The sequence below is a fragment of the Bison bison genome, unplaced genomic scaffold (assembly GCF_000754665.1).
Source record: "Bison bison bison isolate TAMUID 2011002044 unplaced genomic scaffold, Bison_UMD1.0 scf7180017864380, whole genome shotgun sequence".
In the NCBI taxonomy this organism is placed as follows: domain Eukaryota; kingdom Metazoa; phylum Chordata; class Mammalia; order Artiodactyla; family Bovidae; genus Bison; species Bison bison.
This window is the reverse complement of record NW_011494952.1, coordinates 2491082-2516757: the sequence shown is the minus strand read 5'-3', so window position 1 is coordinate 2516757 and position 25676 is coordinate 2491082. Positions and strand designations below refer to the sequence as shown.

The window sequence follows — 25676 nt, the reverse complement described above, 5'->3', positions numbered from 1 at the left end:
TTTTTTTTTTTTTTTTTTTGGCCCTAGCAAAGATCAAAGATCCTGAGCGACACAACTAAGACCCAGTGCAGCCAAATGAATAAATATTGGACTTTTCTTATGGCTCAGTTGGTAAAGAACCTGCCTGCAATGCAGGGGACCTGGTTTCAATTCCTGGGTCGAGAAGATCTCCTGAAGGAAATGGCAGCCCACCCCAATATTCTTGCCTGGTTAATCCCACAGACAGAGGAGCCTGGTGGTCTACAGTCCATGGAGTCAGAAGAGTTGGGCACAACTTAGTGACTAAATCATAATCATCCCCTAAACTAATTATCCTCTCAAATCATGTGCCATAAACACATGCACAGCTGAGACTACTAACAACCCTGTTAAGTTTTAAATTACATAGACATGCAATAACAAAAAATTAAAATGGCCTATTTAATAGTATTTTTCATATAACTGATCAAGCTCCTTTGGCCTTGATTCATTCTGCAGCCACAAAAATATACCATCCGAATTACATTTTGGTGATGCTAAACTGTCTCAAGTTTCATTTAACTTAGGTAACATGAATGGAAAGAGATATGAATACAATAAAGTTTGAAAATAACTCTAAATCTGTAGGTTCCAGGCTAAAAACTCAGATTATACTGTACATTTTTTAAGACGGTTAAAGGAAAACTGTCAAAGGTTCACACAGTTACAGTATAGTTCAAAACACATTTCTGAGGGAAAATTTTCACAAATGAAATGCACAATTATTAAGTGCACAATTCAATGAGTTTTAATATATGTATGCACACATGTAATCAACAATTAAGATGCAAACATTTCCATCATCTGAGAAAACTCTTTCCTGCTCTTTCCAGCCGATTTCCTCCATCCACATACACTTTCCATTTTTAAATACCTAATTAACCTTGCCTTTTCAAACAGTATTTGAAAACTCCCCTCTTTATATCATTTAAATTCTCATATACATTTTTAATAATTTAACTTTGATAAATTGGCTGTCACCAGTGATACTCATAACTTAAAACCGTATCTCCCAATTCTCATGTAACTAAAAATTTGTGGAAAACAAAATATCATTTCATGTTTGTTTTGAAACCATTTAAAAATGCTAACCCATAATCTATCTTCCACATAAAATCAAGACAATTACATGTCAGAGTAAAAGGAAGAAAAATAAAATCAACACACGCTTTTTACGCAAATACACTGAACTGCCACTCTGCAGCACCGTTAAGAAATGTTTGGGTTGTTTTTTTAAAAAAGCTGATTTTTTTTTTTTTCAATGAAACTAACCAACCAGAATCTCCAAAATTACCTCTATTCTGCAAACATGCTTTGCAATATCAAGCCGACATTAATACAGGCAGCAAGAAACCATATCACTGACTACATTCATGAAACTGGGCTTAAGGAAAACAGACTCAAAACCTCCAACAAAAAAATTAGGTATGTACACGTATAGATACTAAAGAAATTTCGGAATTGTAAACCTGCACATAACAAAAAGATAAAAGTTCCCCAATTTTAAATATTCAGTGAAAAATACCCCAGGGTATTACCAATAAATTCTGGATTATGTATTCATAAATCAATCTTTCAAAACCTATCAATGTCCTGCCTGTACTTGGCTCCTTAACTCCAACCCGTCCCCTAGTGAAAATGTTACTGGAACACTAACAGCGTATCCCGTCACAGAATCTTGCACATTCCTACACTACTGAAAGAAACTATTGGCAGTGTCACATGTAAGGAAAAGCAAGCAAAGAAAAAGCCACTTTAAGGTTTCGCGGGGTGTTACACGTTTTAATTTACAATATCTCGTTTCACTTAAAGTCATATAAAACCCAGGAACGGATGACTTTAAAGAACTATTCCCTTCTAACAACAACAAAAACTATGGGGGGAAAAAATCCCAAGGAAAGAAGGGAGGGAGGGAGGGAGATATTAATTTCCACGACCATCCAAATCGAAATTTTCCGCTTTCTTCGTTTCCGATTAGAAAACCAAGCATCTACTGTATAAAAAAGGTTTAATCAGGACACCTGCCACTGCCAAGGCCTTTGCCTCGAAAATACGTACGAATCTCAAGACAGGCTGTAAAACCAAATACCTCTTTTCTTTCCTCCCTCCCCTTCAAGTTTTAAATCTCCAAACCCTTTGCACTATTAAGAGTTTTGCAAACAGACGATGGTGAAGCTGGCCCCTCACCGCCACGAGCGACCCGCCCCCACCCCCACCTGCACGCGCGGCGCCGGGCTCGCAGCCCCGCCTTTCCGTGAGGTCTCCGCGGCCGCCGGGGTACCGCAGGGGAAGCCGCGGCCGAACCCCACCCGGACAGTGGCCGAACGGCCCTGGCGGGCGCCGGTAAGTCCAGCCTGATCACCGCCTCCACGGAAGAAGCTACTCGTGGGGAGGTAGCGACCCCGGCAGGGTATGTGGGCAAACCCGCCCAAGAGCGCAGGAGAGGGGCGTGACCGCCAGTTGGCCCGGCTGAACCAGGTGCCAGAAGTAACCCCACACTGTGCGGCGGCGGGACCACGAGTGGGGGTGCGGCCGGGGGCTGGAGACTGAGGGGTGTTCGCGCTCTTACCGCCAGGTCGGGATTGCGGCTGTCCCTGTGTGACACCGCTCGGATACCCCCCGCTCGCCAGCCCCGCCAGCAGCGTCCGCTCTCCCCGCGCTCCAGCCGCGCCTCTTCGCCGAGCGCCAGGCAAAGGAACCGCTTCCCCACCAGCTCCGGCCGCGTCTCCACCGCCATAGCCGTCACTGCCAAAGCAGCCGTCGCCTCCTCGGCTGCCAGGGAATCAACGAAACTCCGCTCCTACCGGCTGTCCATGCTGAAGACAGCGGACCCGGGAAAGGCGGCGGCCCCGCGAGCGAGCGCAGACTCGGGGGCACACCGGACGCTCTGCCCAGAAGGGCACAGCGACCTCAGTCACTCAGTCCTCAACACTGCCCTGGACTCTCCGACCTGCAGCCTCTAGCTACGGTTCCACAAATGAAAGAAAGAAATTAACAAATTTCCACACGCCGTCTGAGACCCCGATGCAGCTCCGGCCGCTGCCGCCACCGCGCCGCGGCCAGTACTACTCCGCCTCCCCATCCACTAGCGTAGTTGCGAGCGCGCCGCGCGTCTCCTTCCGCCGGCGCGGGCTGGGGGAGGGAGCCGCGGGAGAGGGTCGGAGGAACCACCGCAGACGGAAAGTAGTGCCCGACGCGGCGGCTGCGGGACCAGACTGGATTTTTAAAAAAAAAAAAAGGAGGGGCGGGAGAAGGGAATGTAGTCCTTCAGAAATGTAGTGTTTGGGGTCCAACTCTCTACTCGTCGCTCCCTGAGAAGTGGGGGGTTGGGGTGGGGGATTGAGTGAGGTGAAAGTGAAGTGTGCTGGTTCCACTCTGGGTCGCAAAACAAACTCCAGATTAACAGCCGCATCTCCAGAGTGATTTTTCCCCCCCAGAACAAATGGCGCCCTGCAGTCTGAGTTAGCCCGAATTCTGCCTGAATTAGCAGTCCCGCAGTCCCAGCAGCAACGCAGAGCAACACTTTTCAACTGAAAACTAAGCCCACAGAACTCAGTCAGTGCAGAAACAAAGTACACGTCTTTAAATGAAAATGAAGAAAACACTGTCATCCTTTCATATTTCCTGTTTGGGGCGACACTCACTACACATTCAATGGTGTCCAACTCTGCGACCCTATGGGCTATACAATGGAATTCTCCAGGCCAGAATCCTGGAATGGGTAGCCTCTCCCTTCTCCACAAGATCTTCCCAACCCAAGGATCGAACCCAAGTTTCCCACATTGCAGGCGGATTCTTTACCAGCTGAGCCACAAGGGAAGCCCTAACACTCAATACCGGTTTGGGCTATTCAGAGATTTACACCTCGCTACTGCTTTGTTTTAAGAAAGCCAAACACTCGGTTGAGGGCTTTTGTCAACATTCTTAAAATTCAAGAACAGTTTCTCCATATACTTGAGTACTTTCAATACTAGTACATACCCCAAACTCGTTGGTCTGACAATAAAAACGGTTTGGAAAGGCCCCGGATTCAAAGTTGTTAGAAAAATATCGTGGAAAGAAAAGGGTTTTAGCCAATCATAGTTCAGGAAAATAAATTATGTATACTTCCCGTCCAATCACAACAGGACGCTGTAACCCATCCAGCACACATCTCCCACTTGGAACAATTAACTCCTTTGATCTCACCGTTGAGTTCTAAATCAAGCATCCATACCGATGTCAGTGAGAAATCTGACATACTTTTATTAAAGATAATTTTTAAAATTCCAGTTGTGGGTTTTATTTCCAGGGCCACTAATGATTACATCAGCTCCCAAAATTATTCTAGCACAATAAAAATCTATTCTAAATTTCAGTTTCTTAAAGATTTTTCTAAACCTCCACGAAAAGTTACGTTACCTGTGGCGGATTCATTTCGATATATGGCAAAACCAATACAATATTGTAAAGTTAAAAAATTAAATTAAAAAAAATAAAGGAATTTAGAAATCTGAATATTTTAAATAGACGTAAGGCTTTTATCCACTTTCTTACAACACCTAAGCTGTTTTTGAAATGGAAAATACATGGCCCCTGTTAATAGGTTGAAACCCTAAATTAAAGGAAAAGTTCTTTCCAGATTTTAATCATCATGGTCTAATTCTGCTAATCTAAAGGCCAAATGTAGAACTGTAATAAATATACAAAGGAAAACCATGTCTAGAAATGCATACTTGCAAGATGAGAGAAAAATTTAATTTTATTATGCAATCTTTAACTTCCAAGTCCACTCTTTCAGTACCTACTGTATATTACTTAGCAAATCACCTTACAGGCTAAGATTTCTAAAATCTCAAATTGGATTAAGGATCCAGTAAAATAACCTGGTGAAAATAATCTAACATGTGGAAAGAGGGGAAAAAAGAAGAAGATTGACATTCAGATACCAAATTATCAATGACTTGCTTTGTGATCTTTGGCATGACACAGATGCTTAACTGAAACTGCCTGCTTCCTAATCTCAGTGATATTCTAGGAGCAAGTGAGAAAATATAAATAAAGTCGTTTGAGAAAAGCTGCAAATAACACTATTATCACATAAATATCACTCACTTTTAGAAGGAGAGATTGTCAGGTTACCTTACATAAAGGTGCCAGCTGACTTTAATTCTGCAGGCAAACTCCTGTAAATGGACCCCTAGGAACCCCCTGCTGCTGCAGCTAAGTCATTTCAGTCCTGTCCGACTCTGTGCAACCCCATAGACGGCAGCCCACCAGGCTCCCGCGTCCCTGGGATTCTCCAGGCAAAAATATTGGAGTGGGTTGCCATTTCCTTCTCCAATGCGTGAAAGTGAAGTCGCTCAGGCCTGTCCGACTCTTAGCGACCCCATGGACCGCAGCCTACCAGGCTCCTCCATTCATGGGATTGTCCAGGCAAGAGTACTGGAGTAGGGTGCCATTGCCTTCTCAGAGGAACCCCCTAGACATGTAGAATGCTGTCCTTTTAAGTGTTCTGAAAAGCATGCAAATCCAAGTCAAAATGTTTCAAATGCAGAAACAAAATTTTTCAGATGGTCATATAATATATCTTCATTAACATTTTAAATCCAAACATCTTATGTACTTACAACCATATTCCAGATACTAGTCTATGAATCGTCTGAGTACAATTAGTACCTAGGGTTTAACAACAACAAAAACAATAAACCACTAATTTGTGGATATTTTGCTTATGGAAAAACTTGAAATTCATTTTTTTTAATGTAAAATAAAAAGGCCTTAATGGATTTTGTTGTTGCTGGCATCTTTTGCTTTGTTTCGGGCAGTACAGCTGACCCTTGAACAAAATGAAACTGAACTGTGGAGTGACTTACACACAGGTTTTTTCACTTGTGTGTGAAAAAACACACAGGTGGTGTATAGTACTACACCACCCAGTTGAATCCACAAATGCAGAACCTCTGACACCAAGGGCCAAATGCAAAATACTCCAGATCTTCTACTGTACTGAGGGTCAGCATCCCTAACACCCAAGTTGTTAAAAAGAAATTCAACTGTATTTACATTATTTTTGCCAGCAAATCATAAGTGGAAACATAATCAAAAGTTTATAAAGTGTAACATGGAATAAAAATATTTATTTGTTCAATTAAATGCCCTTACATCCTTTACTTTCATAAAGATAGTCAGAAAATGTCAATATTGGTAAATGTAAAGAGTTATATTAATAGTACTAAAATTATAAGTTATAGTACTTCATTATATCAATCCTGGGTGTTCTTTGGAAGGACTGATGTTGAAGCTGAAACTCCAATACTTTGGCCACCTGATATGAAGAGCTGACTCAGTTGAAAAGACCCTGATGCTGGCAAAGATTGAGGGCAGAAGGAGAAGGGGACGACAGAGGATGAGATGGTCGGATGGCATCACCAACTCAATGGACATCGATTTGGGTGGACTCCGGGAATTGGTGATGGACAGGGAGGCCTGGCGTGCTGTGGTTCATGGGGTCACAAAGAGTGGGACACGACTGAGTGACTGAACTGAACTGAACTTCATTATATAGTCAAAGACAGTGACAGAGAAGTATTTAAAATAAGTTTACAGAAGCTGAAAATTTAGAAATATAGACTACAGCTTCTACTCTTTCCATTCCAAAATCCAAATATGTTTATAATATACCCATACACACATATGTATCAATTCAGGCAAATTTCCTACATCCAAATGCATTGTGGGATTATTTGGTTTTTTAAAAAGCCACAAAAATTTACTGGTTTATTATTTTTAAAAAACTGACTTATAAAGGAAGATAATGGCTTCATTACAGTATGGACCACAATTACCCACTTATCAATAATTAATAGTTCATCAAGTTCCATTTTAAAACAGCCAACTAGTTATTAACTTCTTACTTTTTGACTCAGTTTAATTATAGAAAGGGCCAATTAGCTGCTCTAACATATACCAGTATCCTGGGTCACTACATGTGTCTGTTTTAAACATCATAGGTAAAACAGATAAAAAAGTTCAGTGCATACACAGATGGTCCTCAACTCAAGAATGGTTCGACCTAAGATTTTTTAACTTTAGGACAGTGTGAAAACAATATGTATTCAGTAGAAATCTTATTTTGAATTCTGAATTTTAATCTTTTCCCAGGCTAAGAGCAGTACAACACTCCCTCCTGATGCTGGGCCTTGGCAGGAAGCTGCAGCTTCTAGCCAAGCCAGGCAAGAAACACAAAGGTTAACAGGTAATATACATTTAAAACCTTTCTATACTCATACAACCATTCTGCTTTCCACTTTCAGTACAGGATTCAATAAATTACATGAGATATGCAACACCTTATTATAAAATATGCTATGTGTTAGATGACTTTGCCCAGGCTTATGAAAGTATTCTAAGCATGTTGAATGTAGGTAAACTTAAGCTAGGATGTTCAGTACATCAGGTGTTTTAAATGCATCTTCAACTTAGGATATTTTCAACTTCTGATGGGTTCATCTAGAAGTTACCCCATTGTAAGAGGAAGAAAATCTGTATCTTGTAATAATATTAGCCACCATTTTTGGAACAGTTATGATATGTTAGACACTGTGCCAAGCACTTTATACAAGAAATCTCATTTTATTTTTCAGCTCATTTTTTTTTTTTTTAGCCTCACCTCAAGGCATATGGGATATTAGTTCCCCAGCTACCAGCGGTGAAAGTACGGAATCTTAACCACTGGACCACTAGGGAAGTCCAATGATTTTAAGATGAAGAAGATGTGGTTTACAGAACTTTATTTGCCTAAGATTACACATTAAGGAACTGGTATTCAAAACCAGACTTTGTTAAGTCCAAGCCCCTGTATTATGCTAAACAGTAAGTTAAAAGAAACAGGAGAGTCAGTTACCAAACTATTTCATCCTTATTTAACCCAGATTATCCATAATACATTTGCTTATTTTACACTTATTATGTGTCTCACATCCTGCAAGGTTCTGGAGATAGGGCTTCTATCCTTTAAGAAGTTCAGTCTAAGAAAGATGTACAACAGAAATGCCTTGGTTGGTTTAATATTTAAGGAAATATTACTGGAACGGCATACAAGGTAAGTTTAGTGCATTTTAACAAAAAATTTCAAATCCATTATAACTTGGAATTTTTTAGTTATTGTCAAATGTTAAGACTGGAGTGGGTTATGAAGTCTTAGACTCATACAAGTATAGAACTGTGGAAGCCAATGAAGAAAGTCAACAATTTCAAGTGAATTCTGCAAATGGAATACCAAGAACAGAATCGAACATAAATTTATGTTAAAAAAATTATGTTACCATGTTTATTAGTAAATCTTAATTTTTTTTTTTTTTTGCCATATCATGCAACATGCTGGAGCTTAGTTCCCTGACCAGGGATGGAAACCCATGCCTTCTGCACTGGAAGCAGAGTCTTAACTACTGAACCACCAAAAATGCCCCAAACTGCTAATTTCAGTATTTCCTTAAGCACTTATTTAAACTGAATTCTTCAATCACAATTACAATAATAATAAAGTAACTCAAATGTCACTTCCTCAAGGAAGCCATCTGATCCCAAGATTATCAAACCACCAAATATGGATTTTCAAAACTTTTCCCATTTGTCTTAGCACTCATCACAACTGTATATATAACATTTATTGTGTAAATGGTTGTTTTATGTTTGTCTCCCCTGGCAAACCATAAGTTCCATAAAAGCAAGGACAATTTATCTTGTTCATAACAATACTCCCAGCATCCAAGACTTGTGCATATTAAATGCTCATTACATGTTACTGAATTAACGAATAGCAAAAAAAATATATATATATATGTATATACTATATACCTTTTTCTATTAATAAATCCAACCCATCTAAGAGAACTTACAGTCTCTAAATTGAGGGCCATATTCATAAATAAGAGTTCATGTTTTTTCTATGGGGTTATTCATCACCTTTCTAACAATGTCTTACATACATTATCTCATTTCATCATGGAGGTACAATGCAAAGCCTTCCTAAAACTTGAGCTTCACCAGAAAAGCAAGGTGGTTCCTAGGGATAATTTCTAAAGAAGAGACACAGAGAAAAGAGTTAGAATCCACCGGAAAAGCTCACACTGTTACTAAAGTACCAATTTAATGCAAATCCCAAAATGATCCTATAAGCAATATATATGCAAAACACCAGCCTATTCTTAGTATTCCAAAGAGAACAGTCTCAAATAATGTCTTTGACAGAGCCAACATATCAATATAACTTTGTCCTCTTGATGCTAAGAACATACCAATATAACTTTGTCTTCTTGATGCTATGTGGAAGGAACAAGAGGGAGAGAGAAGAAATGAAGGTAAGAAGATACGAAAGAAGGAGAAAACAAATCTCTACTGGGCCTCCACATTTGTTAGTTTCTAATTTATATTCTGGATGCACAGGACCTACCACTTCTTTTCAATATTTTTCTATTAAAAATAAGACTAAATCTGATTTTTAATGATAATTTTTAATTTAGAAAGAATGAACATAATAGCACTGAAAATATCCTAATCTGCTGAGTGAGAAACTATAAGAAAAAAATAAATGAACAGCTGCCACTGAGCACACAGCAAGTCCTCCCAGGGTATCCCACAGCACTGTTTTGTGTGTTCATCACCCCTCTCATAAATGTGTCCACTATTAACTACCACTAAATATGCCAGATGGCAGTTTGTACTCTGCGTCTTCAACTTGACACTAGCTTCTTAGCAGGTTACATTCCTAAAGGGTTATGTATCTGTCCTCACAAGCCTTCACTACGCCACAAGTAAGCCACAAGTAAGCAGTAGCGAAATCAAAGTCCCAAAGAATGGCTGTTCACATCCATGAAGCTTAGTTACGTAAAACTGTCTACACTTGGATTTGAAGCTATAAATGAGGAAAACTCAAAGTAAAACCTAAGCTAAAAAGTAATAATGACTCAAAATCTCAGCATGCTAACTATATTCCACTGATGTTCCTTCCCAGATGAAAGTTTATGATCAAGAACACACAGTTTTGAGGCACATTTCTTAAATTAATGGCATTTGGCTTCAAAGAAACAAAACCAAAACAAACAAGGCCTAGCAGTAAATATGGGAAATTTGTAGTCATTTCTTTCTTTGGCATATTCTAGAAAAAGCCACATGACTACATATAATGGGATTTATATGTAATGCTACATAACATAAACATGCGATAAAAATAAATTACTCTATAAAAAGGAAAGCATTGTCTTCTCCCTCCATGTGCGCTTCACTATTACAAATAATTTACTTATTCAATTAAAGAGTGTATAAAATAGTGCTCCAATTCTAAGGCCGATGTTCACAGAAGCTCAGTATTTGGGGGCCCCTAGATCATTTTCTTTATAAATCACAACTGACACACATAAAAAAGAGACCTCAAAAAAACTTTAACTACAGACTTAAAATTCAAATCAACATCCCCAAAACATTCTGCTACTCCAGGGCACATTTTGATATTACCGATGATTAAATGGCCAAAAGAAATATTCAGAAAGCTAACCAACTTTTCACAAAGTATGCAAACACTAAGGTAATCCCCATGCCACAGAGCCATTTACAAATGGATATTTTGCGCATCAAATGTACAAATACGAAATTAGTAGTCACACACATGTGTGCTCAGTTGTGTCAGACTCTTTGTGACACCATGGACTGTAACCCGCCAGGGTCCTCTGTCCATGGGATTTTCCAGGCAAGAATACTGCAGTGGGCTGCCATTTCCTACTCCAGGGGATTTTCTCGAGCCAGGGATTGAACCCATGTCTCCTGCATCTCCTGCACTGGCAGGTGGATTCGTTGCCACTGAGCCACCAGGGAAGCAGTCACATATGTAGTGTAATGAAGGAGCAAATGCCCAGGAGTCTATGTTACTACTATTGCTAACTACTGTACTATTGCTAACTACTTGGGGCAAACCCCTCTGCTTTTCTAGGAACTGTACAGAAAAAGAAGAGGCTAACATCATCAACTAAGTTTCTAAGAATTTGCTTCTAAGGCTTCTGAATAATCCAGTAAGCAGCCAAGTACACTCTCCTGATACATGGTAGGTTCAGAACTGACAAATATTAAAGGACCAATGTGCTAAGTTGCTTCAGTCACGTCTGACTCTTTGCAACCCTATCGACTGTAGCCTGCCAGGCTCCTCTGTCCGTGTGATTCTCCAGCCAAGAATCCTGGAGTGGGTTGCCATTTTGTTCTCCAAGAGATCTTCCCAACCCAGGGACTGAACGTGCGTCTCTTTTGTTTTCTGCATTGGCAGATGGGTTCTTTACCACTAGTGCAATCTGGGAAGCCCTTAAAGGATTGATAGAATGCAATAATCTTGCTTAGGAAAACAAATGTGTTTAGCCTGAAAGTTTCTCTCTCAAAGATCTCACAGAAGACACACATATTAATCATTAATACATGCAAACTAATAATACAGACTAAAGAATTTCCCAAATAAACAGTTTTAAACCCTTGTAGAAATGCTTCCTCTTCTCTCCAAATTTGCCCTTAAAACTATCATATTAAAATAATCTAGCAGAACTAACTTCAAATGGAGAAATTTTTGAGACATTCTGCATTACAAATAACCTTTATATTTGAAAAAATATAAAATATATATACAAAGAAAACTTTACTTTGCATGCCTTTATATTCTTCTTTGTTTATAATAGCTAAAAATCCATTTTTCAATTATTCTAATTACAAAAATTATCTGAAAATCATTTACTTTTACAAATGTAAAAGTTTCATTTACTTTTACAGCTAAATGTGCATGGATCTTTCTTTCCCCACTTGCACTTTTTGATATTCACTAGTTCAAAATGTTTATACAAATAAGCCAAAATCTTTGTTTCAACCTTAAGCCATCCTTAGAAAATACGTAAGTATTCTTCAGTACTTTCTTCTGGTGTTTTTATGATTCAAACTTTTATAATTCCCTCAAATTAGAAGGTCGCATCTACCCCTGAGGGAAGGAAAGGAAATCATCCTGGCCCCAAACAACTCAGGGGAAAAGCAGGATTACTGAGAAGAGAAAAACACAGAGCCTGTCTAAAACTAACATTGGTCTAGGATGAAAAATAAGTTCTGTTGCCCACCACCACAAGGCTGAATAGTTCCCAGGGCCTCAAGCCTACCACAAGGCAAACAAGCTCCCAGGCACACGTAATAACAGAGAGGAACCACCACTCTACTAGAGAGAGGAACCGAAGAGTACAGAGAGAACCTCTCTGACTCTCAGATGTACCAGTAAGGCTTAAGGATGAAGGTGGAGTAAAAACATTGAGTTAAACTTTTCAGCAAATCAACTCTCACCTTAAGGATGAAGTGATGACAAAAGTATTTACAGTTGACAATACACTGAAGGTAACCAAAGCAACAAAAAAACCCCATAAATCATCAACTTCAGACAAGACTGATTCAACTCCCCATACTAACAATGTAACAGAACAAGAGTCTTGCCTACTTCTTGGCATAAATACTATATACTTCAGTCTCTATCATCATGCAAATGATAGCCGGCATTTGTTCAAAAAGTGTAGGCCTAGCCATGGGGGTGGTTTCCTTGGTCACCAAGGTAATGCATGCATGCTGGGTTATCATTACCTTTTTTATAATTTATACAAATCCATCCATCCAAGTTCTTTCATTTGTACTATTCCTTTAAATAAAGTAATTTCTTACCCTCCTTCGAAAAAAATTCCACATTACACAAAATCTGAAGAGCAAGCAAATCATGTAAGTCATATGTTGGAACTATCAGCCAAGGAATTAAAAATAATTATGAATAATGACAAAGGCTCAAATGGAGCAGAAAAACAATATGCATAATAGATGGCAAGTCAGAGACAGAAAGTACAAGAGTTGAACAGAAATGCTAAGAGTCAAACTGAAATGCTCAAAACAAGAACTGCACTAAAAATAATTTTAAAGTCTTTGGTAGGTTCAGACTTAACAGAGCTGAGAAAAGAATCAATAACCTTGAAGATAGGTCACAAGAAATTACCAATGTTAAAACTAACCAGGAATTAAAAAAAAAGAGTGGGAGAAAAAAATCTACACAAATAGGAGGGAAAGTTTCAAATTCATTTTATGAACATAAGGTCCTGCAAACCGAAATCTGACAAAGAAATTACAAGAAAAGAAAACTCACTATCCCTCATATATGCAAAAATCCTCAACAAAATATTAGCTAATCAAATTCAGTAACTAATAAAAAGGATAACACACCACAACCAGAGATAAATACAGGTTTATCCCAAGAATGCAACTTGACTCAGCATTAGATCAATCAGCATAATTCACCAGTCAACAGACTAAAGAAGAAAAATATGATAGCATCAACAAATGCAAAAAACATGCATTTGAGAAAACCCAACTCTCCTTCCTGAAAAACTTCTCAGCCAATCAGAGGTAGAAGGGTACTTACACAACCTGATAAAATGCATCTACTATAAAATTATTGCTAACATCATATTTAAGAGTAAAAGACTACCTGGTTTCTTCCAAAGAGTCAGAAAAAGGAAAGGAAATCTGCTGTCACCACTCCTATTCAATACAACATACTTAAAGACCTAGAAAGTATAATAAGACAAGAAAAAAAGAAATAAAAGGCATACAGATTGAAAGGGAAGAAATAACCCTGCCTCTGTTTGCAAATGGCATGATTGTCTACCAGTACTATTTAGAATAACACCTAAAAAGATTAAAACGCATATAAATGTAATAAAATAGGTACAACCTCTTCATGCTGAAAACTACAAAGTATTGATGAATGAAAGAAGACCTCAATAAGTGAAATGATATACCATGCACATTTATTAGAAGACTCAATTCTCCCCAAGTTGATCTGTAAATTCAAAGTAATCACAATGAAAATATCACCAAGTATTTTGATTTTGAGAATCAATGAGTTGATAGTAAAATCAATAAGGTAAGGAATTAGAACCACCAAAGCAATTTTTTTTTCAAAACAGTTTTGAAAGGAAAAAATAAGAGTCAAAGTATCTTACCTCAGGACTATTCTATAAAACTCCATTAATAAACTCAGCATGACATGAGCAAAAGAGTAAACAAATTAACTGAACAAAATGGAGAGTCCAAAAACAGACTCATATGTACATAGTTAATTGGTTGTCAAAGGTAAAAAAGTAGTTTGGAGAAAGGACAATCCCTTTAACAAACAGGGTTAGAATAATTAGACGTTCATACTAAAAAAAAAAAAAAGTTCATCCATCACACCATATATTAAAATTAATAAAATTAATTCAAAATGAACTATAAACCTAAAATATCTGAAAAGCTAAAAATCTTTAAGAAAAAAACAATTTTCACACTGATTTAGGCTAAGATTTCTTAAAATCCATAAGATTCAAAATTAAACATTAGTGAAATAAAAAATTCCTAAGGTCATAGACTAGGGGAAATTATCTACAAGCCACACATCTGATAAATGATTGGTATCCAGAAAATTTAGAGAACTCTCAAAATTTAATTAAAAAACAAAACTTACTGAGCAAAAAATTTGAAGAGACACTTTATCAAGTAAGATATACAAATAATAATAATACAAATAATAATAATACAACTGGCAAATAAGTACATGAAGACACCCAATATCACTAGTTTTAGGGAAATGTAAATAAAAACTATAAAGACATACTATTACACATCTATTAAGATGGTTAAAATTAAAAGAAAATGAAAACTGACAATACCAAATATTGAGGAAGATGAGGAGCAATTAGAACTTTCATCCAATAGTAGCTGGGAGGAATAATGTCCTTTCTCCATTGAACTACTTTTTTACCTTTGACAACCAATTAACTCGACCCCAAGGAGATCAAAGTCACCTACCTGAAGTGCACCGGTGGGGAAGTCAGTGCCACGTCTGCCCTGGCCCCCAAGATGGGCCCCCTGGGTCTGTCTCTAAAAAAGGTCGGTGATGACACCACCAAGGCAACTGGTGATTGGAAGGGTCTGAGGATTACAGTGAAACTGACCGTTCAGAACAGACAGGCCTAGACTTACGGGTTACCTTCTGCCTCTGCCCTGATCATCAAAGCCCTCAGGGAACCACCAAGAGACAGAAAGAAGCAGAAAAACATTAAGCACAGTGGAAACATCACTTTTGATGAGATTCTCAACACTGCCTGGCAGATGCGGCATGGGTCTCTAGCTAGAGAACTTTCTGGAACCATTAAAGAGATCCTGGGGACCTCCCAGTCTGTAGGCTGCAATGCTGATGGCCGCCACCCTCATGACATCATAGACGACATCAACAGTGGTGCGGTGAAGTGCCTAGTTAGGTAAGAATGGCAAAGGAAACCGAAAAATAAAGGATTATTTGATAACCAAAAGAAAAAACAAAGAAGACTCTGCACATGGACATCACCAGATGGTCAATACTGAAATCAGATTGATTATATTCTTTACAGCCAAAGATGGAGAAGCTCTATACAGTCAGTAAAAACAAGACCAGGAGCTGACTGTGGCTCAGATCATGAACTCCTACTGCCAAATTCAGACTTAAATTGAAGAAAGTAGGGAAAGCCACTAGACCACTGAAGTATGACCTAAATCAAATCCCTTACGACTATACAGAGGAAGTGACAAAGAGATTCAAGGGATCAGATCTGATAGAGTGCCTGAAAAACTATGGACAGAGGTTCGTGACACTGTACAAGAGGCAGTGATCAAGAAAAAGAAATGCAAAAAAGCAAAACGGTTGTCTGAGGAGGCCTTACAAACAGCTATGAAAAGAACAGAGTGAGTGAAGTCAAAGTCTCTCAGTCATGTCCGACTCTTTACAACCCTGTAGACTACACAGTCCATGTAATTCTCCAGGCCAGAATACTGGAGTGGGTAGCCTTTCCCTTCTCCAGGGGATCGTCCCAGCCCAGGGATCGAACCCAGGTCTCCCGTATTGCAGGCGGATTCTTTACCAGTTGAGCTATCAGGGAAGCAGGGAAAGGCAAAGGACAAAAGGAAAGATATACCCATTTGAATGCAGAGTTCCAAAGAATAGAAAGGAGAGCTAAGAAAGCCTTCCTCAATGATCAGTGCAAAGAAATAGAGGAAAACAATAGAATGGGAAAGACTAGCGATCTCCTAAAGAAAAATAGATACCAAGGGAACATTTCATGCAAAGCTGGGCACAATAAACAACAGAAATGGTATGGATCTAACAGAAGCAGAAAATATTAAGAAGAGGTGGCAAGAATACACAGAAGAACTGTACAAAAAAGATCTTCATGACCCAGATAATAATGATGGTGTGACCACTCACATAGAGTCAGACATCCTGGAATGTGAAATCAAGTGTGCTTTAGGAAGCATCAGTACAAACAAAGCTAGTGGAGATGATGGAAATCCAGCTGAGCTACTTCAAATCCTGAAAGATGATGCTGTGAAAGTGCTGCACTCAATATGCCAGCAAATTTGGAAAACTCAGCAGTGACCACAGGACTGGAAAAGGTCAGTTTTCATTCCAATCCCAAAGAAAGGCAATGCCAAAGAATGCTCAAATGATGGCACAGTTTCACTCATATCACAGGCTAGGAAAGTAATGCTCAAAATTCTCCAAGCCAGGCTTCAACAGTAGGTGAACCGTGAACTTCCAGACGTTCACGCTGGATTTAGAAAAGGTCGAAGAATCAAAGATCAAACTGCCAACATCCTTTGGATCATCGAAAAAGCAAGAGAGTTCCAGAAAAACATCTGCTTCTGCTTTATTGACTACGCCAAAACCTTTGACTCTGTGGATCACAACAAACCATGGAAAATTCTTCAAGAGATGGGAATACCAGACCACCTGACCTGCCTCCTGAGAAATCTATACGCAGGTCAAGAAACAACAGTCAGGAGTAGACATGGAACAGTCTGGTTCTAAATCAGGAAAGGAGTACATCAAGGCTATATATTGTCACCCTGCTTATTTAACTTATATGCAGAGTACATCATGAGAAATGCCGGACTGGATGAAGCACAAGCTGGAATCAAGGTTGCTGGGAGAGATATGAATAATCTCAGATATGCAGATGACACCACTGTTATGGCAGAAAGCAAAGAAGAACTAAAAAGCCTCTTGATGAAAGTGAAAAAGGAGAGTGAAAAAAAGCTGGCTTAACCTCAACATTCAGAAAATTAAGATCGTGGCATCTGGTCCCATCACTTCATGGCAAATAGATGGGGAAACAGTGGAAATAGTGACAGACTATTTTTGAGGGCTCCAAAATCATTGCAGATGGTGACTGCAGCCATGAAATTAAAAGACACTTGGTCCTTGGAAGAAAAGTTATGACCAACCTACGTAGACAGAATATTAAAAAGCAGAGACATTACTTTGCCAACAAAGGTCCGTCTGGTGAAAGCTATGTTTTTTCCAGTGGTCATGTATGAATATTAGAGTTGGACTATAAAGAAAGCTGAGTGCTGAAGAATTGATGCTTTTGAACTATGGTGTTGGAGAAGACTCTTGAGAGTCCCTTGGACTGCAAGGAGATCCAACCAGTCCATCCTAAAGGAAATCAGTCCTGAATATTCATTGGAAGGACTGATGCTAAAGCTGAAACGCCAATACATTGGCCACCTGATGAGAAGAACTGACTCACTGGAAAAGACCCTGATGCTGGGCAAGATTGAAGCGGGAGGAGAAGGGGACGACAGAGGATGAGATGGTTCGATGGTATCACCGACTCAATGGAGATGAGTTTGAGTAAACTCTGGGAGTCGGTGATGGACAGGGAGGCCTGGCGTGCTGTAGTCCATGGGGTCGCAAAGAGTTGGATGTGACCGAGCAACTGATCTGAACTGAACTGAGAGTTATAAAACTCAAACAAGACATTTAACTCAGGGTCATAGTTTAATACAGCAAACGGATACAAATTAAAATCATTAAAGCCAAGAGGGGCATAAGGCAGAGTCCAGGAGACACCAAGCTTTCAGCTGTCCCCACCCAGTGGAGTTGGGTTCACAGCGCTTATTTCTCCCAAGAGCTTATAATAATATGTATGAATACAAGCAATCAGGTAAGTTCACCTGAGGTTCAATGTCTAGCATTTTTATCTGAGGTCTGACACATAGGTAGGGCTAACTATCTGCATGGCTAACTTTAGTCTCCAGCTCCTCTACAGGTCAAGCTGATACCACACACAGCCACACTGTCAGGATAAGCAACCTACGGTGGTCAAAGGCCCCCCAGTAAACAAAGACACCCTTATTAAGCGGACATTCCAGGGCTTAAAGGTTACCTCCCAGGAGCTGGCCAAGGTCAACCCCTAGGCAGCTTTGGGTACAAGTGAGCTATTTTTACTCAAAATACTTCTGACATCAAATCTGTAAGTTTTTTTCCTCACACCAACTAATTCTCCAACTCCCCAGATACCAATTAGGTGTCCTAGAATTCATTTCAGTTCTGACATTAACTACTCAAGTCAGCATTAGACTCCCCCAGGCTTTGCGGCTCAGTCTCCCAAGAGGCCTCACTTCAAATGCCAGTTCCAAGTTTTGGGTCCCCAGGTTACCCATATTTCTGTTCAGCTTGGCTACAAGGTCAAGGGGGCTCCCATAAACTCTACCCCCATTCAGGTGCATTAAATTGTTAGAAGGGGTCACAAAATTGCAGAGAAAACAATACTTACTTACCAGTTTATTATAAAGGATACAAGCAATTAGTCAGGTAAAAAGGCACAGAGGACAAGGTCCAGCGGGTCCTGAGCACAGGAGCTTCCGTCCCCACAGTCTGAGTGTGCCGCCCTATTAGCAAGTGAACAGGTTTCTCAAATCTGATGCCCTCTGAACCGCACAGTTTAAAGGTCTTTATGTAGGCTGTACTATTAACTAGTAGAAGTGATTAATGAAATCATGGGCCACTCATAACTGAACTCAAACTCCAAACCCTCTCCCCAATCCTTGGAGGTCCAGGGATGAAGTCAAAGTTCTAACCTCTAATCACATTGTTGGTTACTCTGACAACCAGCCCCCAACCTGAAGCTATCAGGGGCCCAAGAGTGCATAAAGTCAGGCATGGTTAAAAAAAGCATATTATGAATATGTTCATTTCAGGAGTTTTTAGGAATTCTAGACCAGGAACCAGGGACAAAGACAAAACATGTATTTTTATTATGCCTCAGGAACGCTATTCCTTTACTATACAACCTCAGATGCATTATACTTATGGAAAACAACCAAACCCAAAAGGCTCTGAAGTGTAGGAGTCCATTTATACAACGTTCTTGAAAATGCAAAACTACAGGGACAGGAAACAGACCAGTAATTGTCAAGGTCTAGGATGTGGGGGGAAGGCTGGTCTTATTAATGGCACAAGATAACATTTTTCATCTTTATTGTGATGTGGTTACACATATACAAGTGCTTACCAAAATTCCTAGAACTATACACAGAGAACAATGATTTTTCACTGTTTGTGAATTGTACCTTGATTAACCTGAGACAATCAGTACTACAGTCACCTAAGACAATTCCATTCTTTAAAAGTGGCAGATAATAAATATTATGTAAATAATAAATATTTTTCCTAAATGGAAAGCAAGAGAAAATTATTTCTCTGCTCTATAAGTTCCTTATAAAATTAATGTCTGCACACAGCCAAAGGGAAACATGTTGACTCATTGGCTGGCAGGATTATGGGTGACTATACTGTTGTGCTTCAAGCTCTATTCATATTGTCTGCGTAATAGTAAATAAGCTTCTTAAATTTTTTATTGTAGGTGACAGTGTAATACTGGTAGGCAAAATTCTACTATGACCCTCAATGACTCATGTTCGTGTACAATCATCTCTCCCCTGAGTGTGGGTAGAACTCGCAACTTATTTTTAACCAATGAAATATAGCAAAGGTGACGGAATATCACTCCCACAATTATGTTGTTGTAAATGGCAAAGGTGAAAATACTTTGCAGATGTAATTAAGGTCCCTAATTGGTGGCTTTAATCAAAAGAGAGATTTTCCCCAGGTTGGCCTACCTGATAAGGTAAGCCCTTTAAAAGAGGGTCCAGACCTGTGTTCTACAGGTGGAAGGAAATGAATTCAGCCAATGAACACGTGGACTTGGAAGAACATCCAGAGCCTCAATGATATCTTAGCCCAAGTCAACCCTTCTGATTTGCAGCCTCGTCAGTCCCTGAGCAGAGAACTCGGCTTAAACTTTATCCAGACTCCTGATCATGGAAACTGGTGATAATGTATCTGTCATTTTAAGCAGCTGTGGCAATTTATTATACAGCAATAGAAAAGTGGGCTTCTCTGGAGACCCAGGTTCAATCCCTGGGTCTGGAAGATCCCCTGGAGAAGGGAATAGCTACCCACACCAGTTTTCTTGCCTGGAGAATTCCATGGACAGAGTCCAAAAGGCTACAGTCCATGGAATTAAGAGAGTTAGACACTACTGAGCAAGCAACACACACTAACAGAAAAGCAATCCAGTAATTAAAATTCTTTTCTGAAGAATCTTGGCTTTAACCATGGCTCATCTTGAACTAGAGGAAATGTCCTATTCTTGTTAAGCATCAATTTTCACAAAAGAATGTGAACCTTAACACAAGCTTCACTGCACAATGGTTCAGATTTAATCCATAACACAGAGGATCTATATTTCAGTGAGTTGTCAGCAAATAAAATCTCAATTCACTGCTGCTCAATACTTGGGGAAGCTTTCACACAAAACAGTGTTTTTATGGAGAACTACCTGCAGATGCTTCATATAATCCATTAGTTACTCTAAAACTTGGGAGATGGGGGTTATTATCAAAATCTCTAAGGAAATAGATGACTATGGTATTTTAAACATTTAAGACATTTTGACATTTTAAGAAATACTTATTTTGGAAACAAACCATAGAAAACAGAATTCAGTCAAATTCTTTTGGCCAACAGTAACAGCTATAAGGAAATTTCTCTTTTATCTGTTATACTAACTAATCTGCAACAGAAGGTTAGAGGAAGAAGTCATTACAGAAATGGAGGGGAGGAAGGATCAAGATGGGAAGATCTCTAATGAATTCTACTGGGGAGTGAGGTTCTTAGAATTTATCATATTGGCTCCCCATAAAGCTGATTTCACTGGAATTAATCATGGATGGGATTCCACTGGCCATTTTGTGGAATGCTATAAAAAACTGATTTCATTTCTTGAAGTGATGTGGTTTAAAATGCTTTTCACACTACATTACATAGTGTCCTCAAGAACACTGTCAAGGAAAAATTTGTGTTCTTAATAAATATTAGGAAGAGTTGTGCTTTTTCCCAGCAGTTGCTCTGTTTTTACTGTATGGTGGCGGTGGTTTGGTCACTAAGTCGTGTCTGACTCCTTATGACCTCATGGACAGTAGCCTGCCAGGCTGCCTTGTCCGTGGGAATTCCCAGGCAAGAATACTGGAGTGGGCTGCCATTTCCTTTTCCAGGAGATCTTCCTGACCGAGGGATTGAACCTGAGTCTCCTACACTGCAGGCAGATTCTTTACCAACTGAGCCACCAGGGAAGCCCTTTTTACTGTATGGTGGTGGTGGTTTAGTTGCTAAGTCGTATCAGATTCTTGCGACCCCATGGACTGTAGCCTGCCAGGCTCCTCTGTCCATGGGATTCTCCAGACAAGAATACTGGAGTGGGTTGCAATTTCCTTCTCTAAGAGGTGCTATTAATTATGTTACTGACCTAGTTTTCTATGTTGGCTGCTAGAAATCTTTATGCTACACAAATTTTAGGTTAATTCTTTTCAACCTTTGGTTCTGAAAATTTCCGGACATATAAGTAAGGAGATAACTGTAGAATGAATGGTCATGCAAGTTAACAATACTGCATATCTCTTTCCTCCCATTTCTTTTTCTTTGGGGGTGGAGGGGCTTGGAGGACTTTAGAGCAAATCGCAGATACCGTATCTTTTCACCTATACATAGTAAAGAATATATCACCATCAGTTAAAGACTTTTCTTTAAAGTCTGACACTATATTTCCATTAACTCATCTGACAAAATTAGCAATAATTTCTCAGTATTATCTAATACATAGTTCAGGTTCAAATTTCAATCCTCTTTCAAGTAGAACTTTTGCTAACTACTTGTTTGTCTAAACCAGGAAAGAAACAAGAACCACACACTGTAACTGACTGATACATTTCTTCAAATCTCATTTAATCTGTAACAAGACATTTGTCCTGTAGAATTTCTCATATTCTAAACTTAGGTGACTATTTCCTTATGGCATTAAAGTATTCCTCCATTTCCCCACAGAGCAGGCAATGGCGCCCCACTCCAGTACTCTTGCCTGGAAAATCCCATGGATGGAGGAGCCTGGTGGGCTGCAGTCCATGGGGTCGCGAAGAATCAGACACGACTGAGCGACTTCACTTTCACTTTTCACTTTCATGCATTGGAGGAGGAAATGGCAACCCACTCCAATGTTCTTGCCTCTAGTGTTCTTCAGGACGGGGGAGCCTGGTGGGCTGCCATCTATGGGGTAACACAGAGTCGGACACGACTGAAGCGACTTAGCAGCAGCAGCAGCCATTTCCCCATATTTCCTGTAAACTGTGGTGATATCTAGAGACGTGATTCATTTTCAAATATTTGGCAAGAACACTATAGGTGATACATGCACTTGCCTAACATATCACATTAGAACACACATAAAATCTGGTTGTCCCACCTATAAAGTGATATTCAAATTGATTATTATACTCAAGTGTTGCCAGCCTCATTTACCCAGTGACCATTCTCCATTATTTATTTAGGGGTTGTCCAAAGGTGATATGCTAATACTATCATTTTATTCCATTTGCATTTATTATCTGGAATTCTAATAAGGAGTTTCCTTAAATAACTATGTGGTTACCATGAAACTCAGTTTACACAGGAAAAACAATATAAATTCTTGATTCTTTCCATTAACAATTTCTCAGAAAATGAACTGGTGATCTAGCACCTTCCAAAGCTATGCTATCTATTTTTATTATCAATTTCTTTTTGTCTTTCGCACTAACTTCTAAGTTGTGTTATCTTGCTCAACTCTATAGAAATAAACATAGTGCTAGTACATTCAGAATTCTTTGGACCCACTCCTGAATGCTAACAGTTTCCTGAAGTACTGTGAACTATTAACACTGAAAAAATGTACGGAGTAATTTTAACAAAAACAAGGCCACTTTCACAAACTGACGATTTGAACAATGACAGCAGTGCAGGGAACAACAAGAAAACCGAAGTAAAACTTTGCAGGAAAGGTGCCTTAGAATTTTTTTAAAATTCAGAACGACATTCCTCCTCACTCCCCTAAAGACTTCTTCAGAACTTTTTGCCTATCTTTGGTATAAAGCATGGGTATACAGCCACCCCTTTTTCCATAGAGGACTGATTCCAGAACCCCACAGATACCAAACTCCAAAAATACTCAAGTCAAATCCCTCATAGAAAGTGTCATCATATTTGAATATAACCTATATGCATCCTCGAATATACTTTAAGTCATGTCTAGATTACTTATAACGCCTAATACAATGCAAATGCTATAAAAACAGTTGCCACTGAAGCATATTCAAATTTTGCTTTGGGGAACTTTCTGGAATTTTTTTTCCTGAGTATTTTTGATCCTAGGTTGGTTGAATCCATGGATGCAGAACCTGTGGCTACAAAAGGCAGACAGTACATACAGAATCCACATGAATACTCTAGGTATACTGTAGATTGAAGAATTAATTATAAAGGCAACATAATAAAAAAAATCAGTTCAGTCGCTCAGTCATGTCCTACTCTCTGCAACCCCATGGACTGTAGCACGCCAGGCTTCCCTATCCATCACAATCTCCCAGAGCTTGCTCAAACTCGTGTCTATCAAGTCAGTGATGCCATCCAACCATCTCATCCTCTGTCATCCCCTTCTCCTCCAGCCCTCAATCTTTCCCAGCATCAGGGTCTTTCTAATCAGTCAATTCTTCATATCAGGTGGCCAAAGTATTGGAGTCTCAGCTTCAGCACCAGTCTTACCAATGAATATTTAGGACTGATCTCCTTTAGGATGGACTGGTTGGATCTCCTTGCAGTCCAAGGGACTGTCAAGAGTCTTCTCCAACACCACAGTTCAAAAGCATCAATTCTTCGGTGCTCAGCTTTCTTTACGGTCCAACTTTCACATCCATACGTGACAACTGGAAAAACCATAGCTTGACTATACAGACCTTTGTCAGCAAAGAAATGTCTCTGCTTTTTAAAATGCACTCAAGCAATAGAGAAAGTCATAGGTGAGAAAAGCTGCTTCCCTACAATTACCCTCTGACAGTTAAAAATCATCCTGTGATTCCAAATCACAGGGTATCTATACCTCACATAACTAAAAAGAAAAGCAGAAATGTACATGATACATGTAATAAGCATAACACGGCAAGTGTTATCAAGCAGTATAATTAACTCCCTCTAGAACGCCAGAGTGAGTGAGTGTTTCTGGAACAGTTTAAAATGCTTCCCAGAGGAATTCTACAATATATACAAAGAACTTATACTGATACTTTCCAAACTCTTTCTAACGATTGAAGAGAGAACACATTCTATGAAGCCACCAAAGGCATTCTAGGAAGCCTCCATCACCTTCAAATAAAAACCAAAGACACTATCAAATAAGAAAATTACAGGCCAATATCTTTGATGAATATAGATGCAAAAATCTTCAACAAAATATTAGCACACCAAATCTAACAACACATAAAAAAGATTAGATACCGTGACCAAGCTGGATTCATTCCAGGGTCACAAGGCTGATTCAACATACACAAATTAATTAATGTGATACACCACATCAACAAAAGAAAAGATAAAAGCCACTTGATCATCACAATAGATGTAGAAAAAGCAGTTGATAAATTCAACATCCATTCATGAGAAAAACTCTTACCAAAGTGGGTGTAGAAGGAACATGTCTCAACATAATAAAAGCTATTCACGACAAACCCACAGTCAACATAATACTCAACAGTAAGAAGCTGAAAGCCTTCCCACCAAAATCTGCAATAAGACAAAGATACCCTCTCACCACTTCTATTCAACAGAGTATTAAGTCCTGTGTGTGTGTGTGTGTGCACGCACGCGCTCCAACATGTCTGACTCTCTGTGGCCCCATGGACTGTAGCTTGCCAGGCTCCTCTGTCCATGGAATTTTCCAGGCAAGAGTACTGCAGCAGGTTGCCATTTCCTTCTCCAGAGGATTTTCCCAACCCAGGAATGGAACTTGTGTCTGCTGCACTGGAAGGCGAATTCTTTACCACTGACTCACTTGTGAAGCCAAATAGTACCAGTGGCTTCAAGTAAATATAAAAAATGGAAAGCTTGGGAGAACTTGTCACATTTGAAAACGTGAGAGAAATTCAGTGCAGTATGACTGAAGCTCAGAACACTTAATGGCACTGGGGTATTTGGGGACAGAGAGGAAATGAAGTGGTGAGAGCTGAGGGTGGATGTGTTAGCAGGGAACTGAGTCCCTAGGTAGAGAAAGTTGGAATTACTCCTTTCCTTAACTTCTCCATGTCCATTTTTTCTATTACCTTTCTCATCTGTTTTACTATTACTGCTCCTCTTTTCCCCCAAATTTTTCTTTTAATAGTTCAGTCACTTCTTTGAGGGGGGGGGGGGGGGG

General features: G+C 39.4%; 1 protein-coding gene and 1 pseudogene across 2 annotated transcripts in view; one reads left to right on the top strand and one right to left on the bottom strand.

Annotated features, from left to right (window-relative positions):
* Nucleotides 1-25676, bottom strand: part of JMJD1C (jumonji domain containing 1C) — a 303947-nt gene that overhangs the window by 249047 nt on the left and 29224 nt on the right. Inside the window, exon 1 of one of the 2 annotated variants that reach the window (XM_010857400.1) lies at nucleotides 2588-3745. The exons of the other annotated variant lie outside the window; for it this stretch is intronic. Within the exon in view, the coding sequence (XP_010855702.1) occupies nucleotides 2588-2755 (168 nt within the window). The 5' untranslated portion in view covers nucleotides 2756-3745. Of the gene's footprint in view, nucleotides 1-2587; nucleotides 3746-25676 lie in introns of those variants that run through there. 2 annotated transcript variants of the gene reach the window in all.
* LOC105001248 lies at nucleotides 14866-15450 on the top strand (annotated as a pseudogene).